The sequence below is a fragment of the Bombina bombina genome, chromosome 6 (genome assembly GCF_027579735.1).
Source record: "Bombina bombina isolate aBomBom1 chromosome 6, aBomBom1.pri, whole genome shotgun sequence".
Classification (NCBI taxonomy): Eukaryota; Metazoa; Chordata; class Amphibia; order Anura; family Bombinatoridae; genus Bombina; species Bombina bombina.
In genome coordinates this window covers 1,050,299,152-1,050,314,151 of record NC_069504.1, presented here as the reverse complement: position 1 = coordinate 1,050,314,151, position 15,000 = coordinate 1,050,299,152, and the positions used below count along the sequence as shown (strand labels likewise).

The 15,000-nt window shown below is 38.2% G+C and overlaps 1 protein-coding gene across 10 annotated transcripts in view; it reads right to left on the bottom strand.

The window, feature by feature from the left end:
- The window catches only part of WNK1 (WNK lysine deficient protein kinase 1), a 544,152-nt gene that overhangs the window by 377,389 nt on the left and 151,763 nt on the right, over nucleotides 1-15,000 (bottom strand). For all 10 annotated transcript variants that reach the window (XM_053718830.1, XM_053718834.1, XM_053718833.1 and 7 more), the window contains exon 2: nucleotides 5,511-5,683. In XM_053718830.1, the coding sequence (XP_053574805.1) occupies nucleotides 5,511-5,683 (173 nt within the window). The remainder of the gene's footprint in view (nucleotides 1-5,510; nucleotides 5,684-15,000) is intronic.

Here is a 15,000-nt window from a genome sequence, read left to right as displayed (position 1 = left end):
TCATCCTGAGCCAAACACAGCCAATGATTGGTGTTTATGCACATGCCGCCCTCAATTGGCTCTGTAGCAATGTTAATCTATGGGTCAGTAGTGCACTGCCAGTATAGACTTTAAAGTGACATGGTAATAAAAACTGTAACACAATGTGAGGCATTTCAGTTTTTAATAGAAGCAATATAATATGCAATCCAGATTTAATGGCAAAATCTCTTCTAAACGCCTTCACGTCTTCATATATATATAGATATATTTTACTGTGCACAAGGAGCATGTGCATATACGCTATTTGCCAGGGCACAATAAGAGTTCTCACTTTGATAGCTTTTACTAAAACCCTTTTATAAATACAAATATAATGCAAAAGTATTATATTTAGAATTAAAATTCATTTTTTGTGCATTTCACTATTAACCACGATGTCCCTTTAACTACAGTGTCATCTTTTTGCAGGCATTAAAACAAATAGTTCTTTAAAAAGAAAAAATGCAATCAAAAAACCTATCACAGTGGTCGACAAATTAGTTTTTAAAAAAAACAGGAAGAACACTTAGTAGCCAGACAGTGATATTTGTATATAGATAATACATGGAGAATAACCCAATGTTAGGAGCCAGTGGCTCCCTGGCTCCTGCTCTTACATTAGAGCACTGTATTATTGCTCCTTGCCCAAGTCACTAATATTTTCTTAAAGCCATACTCCACAGAACGTCACACTTGTGCAAGTCTTCAAACTAAAGTGTTGCAGCATATTTTACAGAACAAAACACAGGGAACACAGTAAGCCTACCGTCTATATATAGGTTTATACACTATTAAGTATAACAATTATTTCACTCAAATTCACAAGGCAAGCCAGCCTCTGAAACTGAGTGAAGTCTTCTGGCGCTGGCGGCTTGCCAGAACACTGCTTTCATTAATCCCCATTAACGTAGCTTTTAAAAAGAAGCTTACAATGAAAACGGGTCAAAATTAATCCTTTGGAAAAACTGTTACTTCAAAAGAAATCTGGACGTACAACAAGATGAAATTTTATAGGGATCTGAAGCTTGTGAGAACTGGATATTAACCTTGTGGCTGCAATACAGAAATGGCAAGATCCTTTATCATTGGTACAGTGCAACTCTGGCTAGAAAGTGATTTAGTTCTTTATGAGCCGACAACTTTCTTTGTAGGGTATCGCGTTATTTTACAGCCCCTTCTCTATGTTTGTCAATATTTAGGATAATCTCATCCTAATCAATATTTAGCACTAGGCTAGAATGAAATGTTAACTAAAAATAATCTTACAGCAAACAAATATAAATAGAGAGGAAGTGAAATTGTAGATTAAGATTTCTAACGACTCACTCTGTGACATCACCAGATATGCACACCGATTGGCTGGCCTGTTTTATTTTGATAAAATCTCCAGTCTGGTGTAAATTATAGAATTATTCAAACATGTTTAAAGGGACAGTCTAGTCAAAATTAAACTTTCATGATTCAGATAGGGCATGCAATTTTAAACAACTTTCCAATTTAATTCTATTATCTAATTTGCTCAATTCTTTAGATATCCTTTGATGAAGAAATAGCAATGCACATGTGGGGGCCAATCACACAAGGCCTTTATGTGCAGCAACCAATCAGCAGCTACTGAGCATATCTAGAGATGCTTTTCAGCACGTGATATCAAGAGAATGAAGTAAATTAGATAATAGAAGTAAATTAGAAAGTTGTTTAAAATGACATGCTCTTTCTAAATCACGAAAGAAAAAAAAATTGTGTTTCATGTCCCTTTAACCCGCCGATTTCAAGAGGGTTGGGCACTGCTACAAATTGGTTTGCAGCATTTCCTTTAGCAGTCAGTGTTAGTCAACAGATTAAATATAAAATAAAGTTTTTGAAACACACTGAACACCCCGTTTCATAATCGATTGTGCATACAATATATTTGTGCATGTTTCAAATAAAAATGAAGTAAGCCCAAAGGGATATTAGAACTGTTACACTAAAAAAGTGAGACAAAATATGAGATGCACAAAAACACATTGCCACCTCTGTGCCGATTGCTTCTTAGTGAAGGAGATGCCATGACGTCATAAGATATGTGCACCAGAAATGCACTGCTGCTTCAGAGCTAACTAATTTGTGAATGGGTTACTCTAGTCAGTAAATGTGTCTCTTTGCTTAAATGTAACCAACCACATGCTCTATTAGGTTAGAGAGTGTCATTTGTACATAACAGACCCTAGGCAACTGTGCTTAATAAGCCCTGAGGCAGCCTATCAGGTGAACCGATTGTTGGCGGTCTATTACTAGCTGTCCCACTGTTTTCTCCTATTGAGCCTGTTAACAAGAGACCTGCTGTTTATTTGCTGAACCCTTGGCCATCTATATAGCCCATATCACGTGATCACATGATATTTGGTATTGAGGTTCTGTAGTCCCGGAGTTGTGTGCAGGAATTTACCAGCTTCTCCATGGCTAGGAATGGCAGGGTGACACATCGACCGACCGCGTCAGAGAAGTTGCCCTCCAGTAAGTATATTTCAGCAGATGCCAGCAGTGTGCGGTGCATTAATATATGGCTATGGCCTTTATGTAAATGAATCATCTGCATCTTAATCTCTGGGATAATCTTTATTTAATACGGCCAAAACAGCATACTTTGCAGGAGTACAAGCCTACAAACTGCTACAGATTTGGAGCTTTCCATTTCTTTTGCTATTTCATCAGAGACACTACAATACAGTAACCTCTCTGCATAGAGAGAGAAGCGCTCTACCAGGAATGAACAGCTCAATATAGCTTGTTCTATGGCGAGTCACCACCTAGGAGCAGCCTCTTTTAGCCCAGTTCTGCTTTTCACAAAGGAAAACTTTCCTGAAGTATATCAGTCCGATTCCGCCAAGTGGGGTTAGTCCAGCCCTGAAATACCAGGCAATTCTCCTTTGAACAAGGAACATGACAACCCCAGACGATTGTTTCCGCCTCCTATGGGCCTTGTCATTGAGGTGTAGCCATATTCCTTTAAGCTCCACTGGGCAAGGAGTCAACGTCTGGCTTGCCTTTCACCCTTAGGGAGACCTCCCCAGCGTCATTCAAATGCATACAGAGGGAAGCGCTCTACCAGAAATGAACAGCTGCTCAATAGCTTGTTCTATGGCGCGTCACCACCTAGGAGCAGACTTTTAGCCCAGTTCTGCTTTTCAGATGTGGATAACTTATATCCACAGGGGACTTAAGGCTTATTTTGTATTTTAAGATACCTGATGGTGTTGCAACTTTATTGGATATATATATATATATATATATATATATATATATATATATATATATATATATATATATATATATATATATATATATATATTACTATTATTTTTTAATACCTTTAAGGTATAAATATATGTCTGTCTGGCTTCTGGAAATGCCTCTCCGTTAGCTCGTTTACATGGGCTCTAGTGCAAGAGTGCTAATTATAAGCCCTTGTTTTGTTTCTTTTATTCCCTTCTTCCCACAACTGTATTTAATCCCACAGATTAAAAATGTAGGTTAAGTTGAACAACAAGCCTTGCAGCTCCCAAGCAGGAGACAGACTATATGATTGGTGGGGCTATGCAACTGCCGCTCCAAATTTGCTGGCTGGTTGGTTGTGTCCTTCTCAGGATCTGCAAGGCTTGCACCTCCCGAAAGGGACTTTACCTGTGTGTTTAACCTTTATGTGGGTTACTAAATTACCAAGGCTAATGAATAAAAGCATATCATTTTGCATGAGAATGTCCCTTTAGGAGCTACCTTTACATACCAACGTGAGGGAGCAAGCAATCATCATTACCATCATGCTGAAGGTATTTCCATGGTAACATTTCCCCAAAGAATAGATCTGTATTACTCATCAGTACCGCTGTGTGCATAAAAAACAGACACGCTGAGGAAAATTAAAAACTTTGCCATAAGGTTGCCTCTGAAGAAGCTGGTCAGAGATTTAGAAGCTGTGATACAGTTTAACGGCTGGGGGGGGGGGGGGGGGGGGGGGGGGAGAGTGTCCTCAGCCAATCTTATAGTGTAATATAGAGGCTCCAATTACTTGCTTTAAAAAGTTTTGCATATAATGAATCAGACTGACAAGGCTCTCAGGATCACATACCCCAGACATTCTCAAATATCCTTACCATCTCTACAGGAAGTTTATTCTATGAATAAACCACCCTTTCTGTATAGAACTGCTAACCTGCTACCATACAATGTGCACTCATTGTGATTACACAGCCTATACCAACAGATTATAAAACCCTGATAAAGTGAATGGCCATTGAGCACCATATTTAGATATATGTAATATTGTGCCATACTTTTGATCCTTGGTCATATAAACCATTTTCTTTGTCTAACTGACCACCAATTTCCTTTCAAATAAATTTATTATAACTAAGTAACCACATTCATTTTTTGCCACAATCAAAGGCTACTAACTAGCATAAAAGAAGTAGTATTAATCAGTTAGCAGATTCCTCTAATGTAATGATACTGAGCAGTTTCTCCAACTGTTCATACTGACAATGCAGAAAATTGAGGAGGGGGGGGGGTAATTATTTTGCAATATGCAGTCTGACATGATTATTCGAGGTCTCAAGTGTCCCACATTTTGTGGGTAGATGCACAATGGAACTGTAGTCTATCATTGTTCAGCTTTCTGGTATAAATAGATGTTGCAAAGTTCTAAACTTACCAGCAGGGGGCAGTGCTGTCTTTCTTCCACCCTCACTGGCACATGGCACAGGTTTGACAAACAGCCTTATGATGAGCTTGTTAACCATCTCATATTTCCAGAATTCCTTTCCTCTACAGTGACCTGAATTTAACAAAGCCTGAAACCCACCTATTTCCTTTCCAACTTCCTATCATCATTTAGGCAGAGAATGGCCTCAAAGTACCTTATACATTTATTTTTATATATTTTTTTTATTTATTTTTTTTTTAAACGGGTGTTTATTCGCTTGCACTCCTACATATTTATTATTTAAAAGAAAATAAAGGGAACTGTTTATGGAGAACAGGTTTCTGCATTTAAAAACAAACAAACAAAATCATAGCTAAACAAACATATAAACTCTGCAATAAACTATTATTTATTTTGTCCCCCTTTCCTTGAATTCCATTCCGAAATTGTGAGCTTTTCAGTTACTGTTAGAAATGGAAGGGCAGAACACTAGAGACCTATTTATAACTGTCTCTAATTGTCCACGGGATAGAATGTAACCTAAGTTACAACATGGCAGCTCCCTTTGTTCTATAGACACTAAACATTCCTCTTATTTTGTCACTATTGTCAACAGCTAGTGAAACTTTAAAAATAATACATCTACATGTTATTCTCAGACTCTGTTCTTTGGATGTATCATTCTAGCATTTAGTGCTTAATGTGCCTTTAATCATTAAATGCAATGAACTTGTGTGCTTTTACATAAGTGCATGTTATATGTACATGTGCCCCATAGACAGTAACCCAAATGATCCATACATACGTTTTCAGTGTCCCAGATGTCATTAGCTCTGTCACCAAAACAATGCATTTTTTTCCCTTCAGTGTTGACTCCCAGGAATCATAAAATCGCACAATGTTGGGGTGCTGCAGTCCCTTCAGCATCCCTGCCTCCTCCTTAAATCGCTGACGTTCTGATTTTGATAGTTTGCGATCCTGTTTGAGAAAAAGAAAGAAAGAAATAGATCAGTTTACCAAAAAACCAAAGAATCCATAAACCTGCCACAAACATTTACAAACAGGCATAACACAACAAGATGGGTATACTGAAGCAGTACAAAAAGTATTACATCAAGTGCTAAACACATAGCTTGCATGGGTCACTCAAGTGAAAGGTCTCTGCATCCATCAGAAAACTACCATATCTGCCCAGGAAATGGGGACCAAGCTAGAGACCAGATGAATGGAAACGCTGCATGACAGTGTGCATTGTTGCGCTCCCCATCTCTACTTGTCACCCCGGTAGTGCGCGAGTATATAAATTCATCTCGTTTGGTTTTAGACTCTCCCACGCTTATCCAATTACAGCCAGCAACTCTCCCACCCTTACACACACAAGCTATGCACTCTTCTTCACACATGAAAGAACTATTCCCCTTTCTATGTACATCCCAAGTCTCTTCACTACATTTATACACAGGATTTCCCTTCTTAGCACACACCCTGGGTATTCTCCAAACCTTATCCACAAACGTGCACACTTTTTACCATCTCACACAAATCCTGGCATTGCACTCTCGTAATGACCAAACACCTGCACACACACACAAACCACGCCAAGCTCTCCCACTCTTTTGTACACAACCAGGCACTTGTGCTGTACCACCCTTACACATAGCCCCAGGTATGTACCTAACTGTACACTTCTAATGGAGATATATAAAAGGGATATGAAACCTAAAAATGCTCTTCTGTGATTCTGACCGCATACAATTTAAAAAATAAAGAAAAAAAAGTTTCCAATTTACTTCTATTATAAAATTTGATTTGCTCCCATGATATTTCTTGTTGAAGAGATACCTAGGTAGGTCTCTAGAGCACTACATGACAACAAATAGTGCTGCCCTCTAGTGTTCTTACAAACACCTAACATTCTTGTAAAACTGCTGTCACATAGTGCTCCAGAAATGAGCTAACATCCCTGCTTTTAAACAGAATATACCAATCAACAAATAACATTTGATAATAGAAGTAAGCTAGAAAGTTGTTTAAAATTGTATGCGCTGTTTGAATCATGAAGAATTTGGGGCTTTATGTTCCCCCAATATACGGATATAAAAGGGACACTGATAGCTGATACAGGGGGAGTGGAAATAGACATAACACATTTGTCAGGGGGGAAACAAAAAATAATCTACCACTGATTTGAAGTTCAGACTAAGTGATAGTGCATTGTATTTTTATCATGTATGTGTTGATTATGAAAAACTTCTATATTTACTGGTCCGTTAAGATAAAGTAGCGCTTTTATACAAGAGACGTTTTTAAAAAGCTTAAAGGGACAGTCTAGGCCAAAATAAACGTTCATGATTCAGATAGAGCATGTGATTTTAAACAATTTTCCAATTTACTTTTATCACCAATTTTGCTTTGTTCTCTTGGTATTCTTAGTTGAAAGCTTAACCTAGGAGGTTCATATGCTAATTTCTTAGACCTTGAAGCCCACCTCTTTCAGATTGCATTTTAACAGTTTTTCACCACTAGAGGGTGTTAGTTCACGTATTTCATATAGATAACACTGTGCTCGTGCACATGAAGTTATCTGGGAGCAGGCACTGATTGGCTAGACTGCAAGTCTGTCAAAAGAACTGAAAAAAGGGGCAGTTTGCAGAAGCTCAGATACAAGATAATCACATAGGTTAAAAGTATATTAATATAACTGTGTTGGTTATGTAAAACTGGGGAATGGGTAATAAAGGGATTATCTATGTTTTAAAACAATAAAAATTCTGGTGTAGACTGTCCCTTTAAAAAAACAAAAAACATAATTTATGTAAGAACTTACCTGATAAATTCATTTCTTTCATATTAGCAAGAGTCCATGAGCTAGTGACGTATGGGATATACATTCCTACCAGGAGGGGCAAAGTTTCCCAAACCTCAAAATGCCTATAAATACACCCCTCACCACACCCACAATTCAGTTTAACGAATAGCCAAGAAGTGGGGTGATAAAAAAGTGCGAAAGCATATAAAATAAGGAATTGGAATAATTGTGCTTTATACAAAATCATAACCACCACAAAAAAAGGGCGGGCCTCATGGACTCTTGCTAATATGAAAGAAATGAATTTATCAGGTAAGTTCTTACATAAATTATGTTTTCTTTCATGTAATTAGCAAGAGTCCATGAGCTAGTGACGTATGGGATAATGACTACCCAAGAAGTGGATCTTTCCACACAAGAGTCACTAGAGAGGGAGGGATAAAATAAAGACAGACAATTCCTGCTGAAAATAATCCACACCCAAAATAAAGTTTAACGAAAAACATAAGCAGAAGATTCAAACTGAAACCGCTGCCTGAAGTACTTTTCTACCAAAAACTGCTTCAGAAGAAGAAAATACATCAAAATGGTAGAATTTAGTAAAAGTATGCAAAGAGGACCAAGTCGCTGCTTTGCAGATCTGGTCAACCGAAGTTTCATTCCTAAACGCCCAGGAAGTAGAAACTGACCTAGTAGAATGAGCTGTAATTCTCTGAGGCGGAGTTTTACCCGACTCAACATAGGCAAGATGAATTAAAGATTTCAACCAAGATGCCAAAGAAATGGCAGAAGCTTTCTGGCCTTCTCTAGAACCGGAAAAGATAACAAATAGAATAGAAGTCTTACGAAAAGATTTCGTAGCTTCAACATAATATTTCAAAGCTCTAACTACATCCAAAGAATGCAATGATTTCTCCTTAGAATTCTTAGGATTAGGACATAATGAAGGAACCACAATTTCTCTACTAATGTTGTTGGAATTCACAACTTTAGGTAAAAATTCAAAAGAAGTTCGCAACACCGCCTTATCCTGATGAAAAATCAGAAAAGGAGACTCACAAGAAAGAGCAGATAATTCAGAAACTCTTCTGGCAGAAGAGATGGCCAAAAGGAACAAAACTTTCCAAGAAAGTAATTTAATGTCCAATGAATGCATAGGTTCAAACGGAGGAGCTTGAAGAGCTCCCAGAACCAAATTCAAACTCCAAGGAGGAGAAATTGACTTAATGACAGGTTTTATACGAACCAAAGCTTGTACAAAACAATGAATATCAGGAAGAATAGCAATCTTTCTGTGAAAAAGAACAGAAAGAGCAGAGATTTGTCCTTTCAAAGAACTTGCGGACAAACCCTTATCTAAACCATCCTGAAGGAACTGTAAAATTCTCGGTATTCTAAAAGAATGCCAGGAAAAATGATGAGAAAGACACCAAGAAATATAAGTCTTCCAGACTCTATAATATATCTCTCGAGATACAGATTTACGAGCCTGTAACATAGTATTAATCACAGAGTCAGAGAAACCTCTTTGACCAAGAATCAAGCGTTCAATCTCCATACCTTTAAATTTAAGGATTTCAGATCCTGATGGAAAAAAGGACCTTGTGACAGAAGGTCTGGTCTTAACGGAAGAGTCCACGGTTGGCAAGAGGCCATCCGGACAAGATCCGCATACCAAAACCTGTGAGGCCATGCCGGAGCTACCAGCAGAACAAACGAGCATTCCTTCAGAATCTTGGAGATTACTCTTGGAAGAAGAACTAGAGGCGGAAAGATATAGGCAGGATGATACTTCCAGGGAAGTGATAATGCATCCACTGCCTCCGCCTGAGGATCCCGGGATCTGGACAGATACCTGGGAAGTTTCTTGTTTAGATGGGACGCCATCAGATATATTTCTGGAAGTTCCCACATTTGAACAATCTGAAGAAATACCTCTGGGTGAAGAGACCATTCGCCCGGATGCAACGTTTGGCGACTGAAATAATCCGCTTCCCAATTGTCTACACCTGGAATATGAACCGCAGAGATTAGACAGGAGCTGGATTCCGCCCAAACCAAAATTCGAGATACTTCTTTCATAGCCAGAGGACTGTGAGTCCCTCCTTGATGATTGATGTATGCCACAGTTGTGACATTGTCTGTCTGAAAACAAATGAAAGATTCTCTCTTCAGAAGAGGCCAAAACTGAAGAGCTTTGAAAATTGCACGGAGTTCCAAAATATTGATCGGTAATCTCACCTCCTGAGATTCCCAAACTCCTTGTGCCGTCAGAGATCCCCACACAGCTCCCCAACCTGTGAGACTTGCATCTGTTGAAATTACAGTCCAGGTCGGAAGCACAAAAGAAGCCCCCTGAATTAAACGATGGTGATCTGTCCACCATGTTAGAGAGTGTCGAACAATCGGTTTTAAAGATATTAATTGAGATATCTTTGTGTAATCCTTGCACCATTGCTTCAGCATACAGAGCTGAAGAGGTCGCATGTGAAAACGAGCAAAGGGGATCGCGTCCGATGCAGCAGTCATAAGACCTAGAATTTCCATGCATAAGGCTACCGAAGGGAATGATTGTGACTGAAGGTTTCGACAAGCTGTAATCAATTTTAAACGTCTCTTGTCTGTTAAAGACAGAGTCATGGACACTGAATCCATCTGGAAACCCAGAAAGGTTACCTTTGTCTGAGGAATCAAAGAACTTTTTGGTAAATTGATCCTCCAACCATGACCTTGAAGAAACAACACAAGTCGATTCGTATGAGATTCTGCTAAATGTAAAGACTGAGCAAGTACCAAGATATCGTCCAAATAAGGAAATACCACAATACCCTGTTCTCTGATTACAGACAGCAGGGCACCGAGAACCTTTGTAAAAATTCTTGGAGCTGTAGCTAGGCCAAACGGCAGAGCCACAAACTGGTAATGCTTGTCTAGGAAAGAGAATCTCAGAAACTGATAGTGATCTGGATGAATCGGAATATGAAGATATGCATCCTGTAAATCTATTGTGGACATATAATTCCCTTGCTGAACCAAAGGTAAGATAGTCCTTACAGTTACCATCTTGAACGTTGGTATCCTTACATAACGATTCAATATTTTTAGATCCAGAACTGGTCTGAAGGAATTCTCCTTCTTTGGTACAATGAAGAGATTTGAATAAAACCCCATCCCCTGTTCCGAAACTGGAACTGGCATAATTACTCCAGTCAACTCTAGATCTGAAACACATTTCAGAAATGCTTGAGCTTTTACTGGATTTACTGGGACACGGGAAAGAAAAAATCTCTTTGCAGGAGGTCTCAACTTGAAACAAATTCTGTACCCTTCTGAAACAATGCTCTGAATCCAAAGATTGTGAACAGAATTGACCCAAATTTCTTTGAAAAAACGTAACCTGCCCCCTACCAGCTGAGCTGGAATGAGGGCCGCACCTTCATGTGGACTTAGAAGCAGGCTTTGCCTTTCTAGCTGGCTTGGATTTATTCCAGACTGGAGATGGTCTCCAAACTGAAACTGCTCCTGAGGATGAAGGATCAGGCTTTTGTTCTTTGTTGAAACGAAAGGAACGAAAACGATTATTAGCCCTGTTTTTACCTTTAGATTTTTTATCCTGTGGTAAAAAAGTTCCTTTCCCACCAGTTGAAATAATGGAATCCAACTGAGAACCAAATAATTTGTTACCCTGGAAAGAAATGGAAAGTAAAGTTGATTTAGAAGCCATATCAGCATTCCAAGTTTTAAGCCATAAAGCTCTTCTAGCTAAAATAGCTAGAGACATAAACCTGACATCAACTCTGATAATATCAAAAATGGCATCACAGATAAAATTATTAGCATGTTGAAGAAAAATAATAATATCATGAGAATCACGATGTGTTACTTGTTGCGCTAAAGTTTCCAACCAAAAAGTTGAAGCTGCAGCAACATCAGCCAAAGATATAGCAGGTCTAAGAAGATTACCTGAACACAGATAAGCTTTTCTTAGAAAGGACTCCATTTTCCTATCTAGAGGATCCTTAAACAAAGTACCATCTGACGTAGGAATAGTAGTACGTTTAGCAAGGGTAGAAATAGCCCCATCAACTTTAGGGATCTTGTCCCAAAATTCTAATCTGTCAGGCGGCACAGGATATAATTGCTTAAAACGTTTAGAAGGAGTAAATGAATTACCCAAATTATCCCATTCTTTGGAAATTACTGCAGAAATAGCATCAGGGACAGGAAAAACTTCTGGAATAACTACAGGAGTTTTAAAAACCTTATTTAAACGTTTAGATTTAGTATCAAGAGGACCAGAATCCTCTATTTCTAAAGCAATTAGGACTTCTTTAAGTAAAGAACGAATAAATTCCATTTTAAATAAATATGAAGATTTATCAGCATCAACCTCTGAGACAGAATCCTCTGAACCAGAAGAATCATCAGAATCAGAATGATGATGTTCAGTTAAAAATTCATCCGTAGGGAGAGAAGTTTTAAAAGATTTTTTATGTTTACTAGAAGGAGAAATAACAGACAGAGCCTTCTTTATGGATTCAGAAACAAAATCTCTTATATTATCAGGAACATTCTGCACCTTAGATGTTGAAGGAACTGCAACAGGCAATGGTACTTTACTAAAGGAAATATCTGCTTTAACAAGTTTGTCATGACAATCAATACAAACAACAGCTGGAGGAATAGCTACCAAAAGTTTACAGCAGATACACTTAGCTTTGGTAGATTCAGCACTTGACAGCGATTTTCCTGTAGTATCTTCTGACTCAGATGCAACGTGAGACATCTTGCAATATGTAAGAGAAAAAACAACATATATATAAAGCAAAATTGATCAAATTCCTTAAATGACAGTTTCAGGAATGGGAAAAAATGTCAAAGAACAAGCTTCTAGCAACCAGAAGCAATAAAAAATGAGACTTAAATAATGTGGAGACAAGAGTGACGCCCATATTTTTTCGCGCCAAATAAGACGTCCACATTATTTGGCGCCTAAATGCTTTTTGGCGCCAAAAATGACGCCACATCCGGAACGCCGACATTTTTGGCGCAAAATAACATCAAAAAGTGACGCAACTTCCGGCGACACGTATGACGCCGGAAACGGAAATAGAATTTTTGCGCCAAAAAAGTCAGCGCCAAGAATGACGCAATAAAATGAAGCATTTTCAGCCCCCGCGAGCCTAACAGCCCACAGGGAAAAAATCAAATTTTAAGGTAAGAAAAATGAATTAAAATGCATTATCCCAAATATGAAACTGACTGTCTGAAAAATAAGGAAAGTTGAACATTCTGAGTCAAGGCAAATAAATGTTTGAATACATATATTTAGAACTTTATAAACAAAGTGCCCAACCATAGCTAGGAGTGTCACAAAAAATAAGACTTACTTACCCCAGGACACTCATCTACATATAGTAGATAGCCAAACCAGTACTGAAACGAGAATCAGTAGAGGTAATGGTATATATAAGAGTATATCGTCGATCTGAAAAGGGAGGTAAGAGATGAATCTCTACGACCGATAACAGAGAACCTATGAAATAGACCCCTTAGAAGGAGATCACTGCATTCAAATAGGCAATACTCCTCACATCCCTCGGACATTCACTGCACGCTGAGAGGAAAACCGGGCCCCAACTTGCTGCGGAGCGCATATCAACGTAGAATCTAGCACAAACTTACTTCACCACCTCCATCGGAGGCAAAGTTTGTAAAACTGAATTGTGGGTGTGGTGAGGGGTGTATTTATAGGCATTTTGAGGTTTGGGAAACTTTGCCCCTCCTGGTAGGAATGTATATCCCATACGTCACTAGCTCATGGACTCTTGCTAATTACATGAAAGAAAAAATTCTGGTGTAGACTGTCCCTTTAAAAAAACAACAACAAAAAACGCATCATATGAAAGCTAAATTTGTACTTACATTGTATCTGTTTTGCACTGTACAAGTCAATCTACATTCCATAATGCAGTCTGAATAGCTATATAACACAATTATAAATATCTGTCTGGCCTCCAGCAGTAGAAAAAAAAAAAAATGTTTCAGACCACTGGCACTGGAATTTAAAGGGACATGAACCCAAAAAAGTTATTTTTTAGGATTCAGATAGAGAATACAATTTTAACAATTTCCTCAGTTCTCTTGGCATCCTTGATTGAAGTAATGCAGTACTGGGAATTAGCTGAAAGCCAACAAGAGACATGTATGTACAACAACCAATCAGCAGCTTCTAAAGCTACCTAGGTACACACATTAACAAAGGATACAAAGTGAACAAAACAAATTGGATAATAGAAATAAATTGGAAAGTTATTTGAAATGACAGGCTCCATCTGAATCATGAAAGAAAGCATTTGGGTTTCATGACCCTTTAATGAAAAACCATAGTTAAAGAGCGATTACAGTGAAATATTTATAGATCACAATGCTATCTATATGGCCTACATGAGCTTGCTCTCCCCTGCTGTGAAAAGTAAATAAAACAGAGTTGGCCTTCAAGGGCATAGAAATGATCATATGTGCCTTTCTAGGTTTAGCTTTCAACTAAGAATACCAAGAGAACAAAGCAAAATTGTTGATAAAAGTAAATTGGAAAGTTGTTTAAAATTACATGCCCTATTTGAAAAATGAAAGGTTTTTTTGGGCTTGACTGTCCCTTTAAGTTGTAAATAAAATCAGGCAAAACCTTTAAAAAGGAGCCTACATAAGAAACCACTGGCTTGTCAAGGTAGGTGGTCCAAAGAATTACTGGTCTGAGAAGATATCAGGATCATGGATGTCCAGAAGCTAAAACGTTTACATTAGCAACATCAAATACTCCAACATTCACAGCATTCCTCAGGGAGACAAAGTAACAATTTACTATAGAATAAAATCTGTAGGATCCCTATCAAGATTGACTGACTAAATGCTTGTTCAAAATAATCCATTGTTATTTACAACCACAATGAAACCTCTCCTTAGTCTAACCTTTTAATGTCAATATCCACATCAGAGCTAAAGGGCACTTTCTGATCTTTTCTTTAGTTGTTTCAGCTCTGTTAATAGAAATCTAAATGGGGGGGGGGGGGGGGGGGGGGATATTGAAACATCATCGCTTTGTAAAAAAAAAAAAATCAGCCAGTCAACAATTAATGCACTGCTGCTTTGAAGCGCTACTGCATATTTAACGGTACAACTCCAACAGCACTTTGCTCTGGATGCACTGTTTTAAAGGGACAGTCAACACCAGAATTTTTGTTGTTTAAAAAGATAGATAATCCCTTTATTACCCATTCCCCAGTTTTATGCAAAACCAACACTGTTATATTAATACACTTTTTACTTCTGTGACTAACTTGTATCTAAGCATCTTCTGACCGCCCCTAATCACATGACTTAGTTAATTTGCATATAGTTGCATTTTAGCCAATTAGTGCAGTGTCTGCCACTAGCGTGATCACAATGCTATCTATATGGCCTACATGAGCTTGCTCTCCCCTGC